The following is a 1,506-nucleotide window of genomic DNA, read 5'->3' on the forward strand; positions in this document are numbered from 1 at the left end:
CCTTGGTGTGTCCACGTATCCTCACTGCTCCGTCTCCGTGCCAGCTGTTGTGGCGCAGTTCTTTGTCCCCGTTCTTAAATATGATTTCACAGAGTTGTTCCTCTCCTGTCACTTTACTGACAGGCTCAGCCTTGGTCAGCGGCGGGGGGGTCCTTCGAGCCGAGCCGCGCAGGGGCCGGAAGCTTCTAGCAGCTTCTTGCAGAAGCCACCCTGCAGCTCCCCGCCCTGCCACCAAAATCTGGCCAGCCCAACCCAATACACTATGGCACCAGCTCTGTGGCTGTGCCAACATCTCTGCTCCTTGCAGGGGCTCCTCAGGGCTGGGGGGCTGAGGGACCACACCACCTCTGCTTTCTCCCCCACTAAATCAGCCTGAGACCCTCAAGCTCTTGTCCTGCAGCAGGTGCTGGGAACCACGGAGGCTAGAGGAGCTCACGTGTGACGAGGTGATGCCTTCTGTGGGGCTCCCCTCAAGTCTGTGCCATTCTCTTGGCAAGGTCATGTCCTTCCTCTGCTTGGGTGGGGGGGTTTTGGTTTGGTCTCCTCAGCAAGACCAGTCCCTGTGGTACCGAGGGTGGAGCTAGCAGGAGCTGAGGCTTGTGGCTGCCTCGGTTGCGTGAGGAGGGAGGATGAAGGCTGAAGGATGGAGCGGGCAGCTTGGAATGCTTTGTGAAGCATAAGCGATGGGGTCACCTGCCCCTCGCTCATGCCAGGTCCTCTGTCTTCCCTCTCACACAGGGTCTGGCAGCTGGTTTCCGCCGTCATGTTTTCTGGGGTCGCCATCATGGTAAGTGAGGGGACGTAGTCCTGGGCACTGCTGTTTCCTAGCGCAGCTCCCCGGCCCCCCACATCTACCCCCTCCTCAGCAGCTGCCGCCAGCAGCGTCCTCGGCAGTTTGGTTCCCATCGCTGGAGTCCTTTTCCAGTAGCAGGGTGATAAACCACACGTGGCACAGCAGCTTCCACCATGGAAACCAATCGTGAAGCCTATAGCTGACACGTGTGTCTTTAATTTCCAAAGTCCCAGCCAGCGGCTCCGATGCCGCCAAGGCTCAATGCCGGAGCGGTGCTGCCTGGGAGAACACATTTCGATGGCCCTGGCTGGTGCAGGCTGCTGAGTGTGTCTCCTGCCTCTCGCCAGGCCCTCACTTTCCCTGATCAGCTCTACGATGCTGTCTTCGAGGAGGAATCAGTGAGCAGTAAGACTCCCGTCCGGCTCTACGGAGGAGCCCTCCTCAGTGAGTACCCGGTGGCAGGAGGGGCAAATCCTGCCAGGGAGCAGAACACCTACTGTTAGCAAAGGAGTTATTTAGGGGTGTTCCAAAAAGCTCAGCTACTGCTGCTTTTTCCTAGCAGGGGCTCAGGCTTGCTGCAAGTAGGATAAGAAGGGCTGTATGTGTTCTAAATACCTATGGGGTACCCCAGCAAAGGGAGGTGGGGTGCTCGGCTGCAACAAAGGGCAGGCAGGTGCTTGCAAGGCGTGGGATCGGTGTATTTTTTTTTTTTT

At 58.1% G+C, this 1,506-nt stretch overlaps 1 protein-coding gene across 1 annotated transcript in view; it reads left to right on the plus strand.

The window, feature by feature from the left end:
- Window positions 1-738: 738 nt before the first annotated feature.
- The window catches only part of TP53I11 (tumor protein p53 inducible protein 11), a gene marked incomplete at its 5' end in the record, with an annotated part of 2,244 nt that continues 1,476 nt past the window's right edge, over window positions 739-1,506 (plus strand). Inside the window, 2 exons of the mRNA XM_009869780.1 lie at window positions 739-787; window positions 1,141-1,237. Coding sequence (XP_009868082.1) covers window positions 739-787; window positions 1,141-1,237 — 146 coding nt within the window. The remainder of the gene's footprint in view (window positions 788-1,140; window positions 1,238-1,506) is intronic.

Source organism: Apaloderma vittatum, unplaced genomic scaffold, assembly GCF_000703405.1.
Source record: "Apaloderma vittatum isolate BGI_N311 unplaced genomic scaffold, ASM70340v1 scaffold33215, whole genome shotgun sequence".
Taxonomy (NCBI): Eukaryota; Metazoa; Chordata; class Aves; order Trogoniformes; family Trogonidae; genus Apaloderma; species Apaloderma vittatum.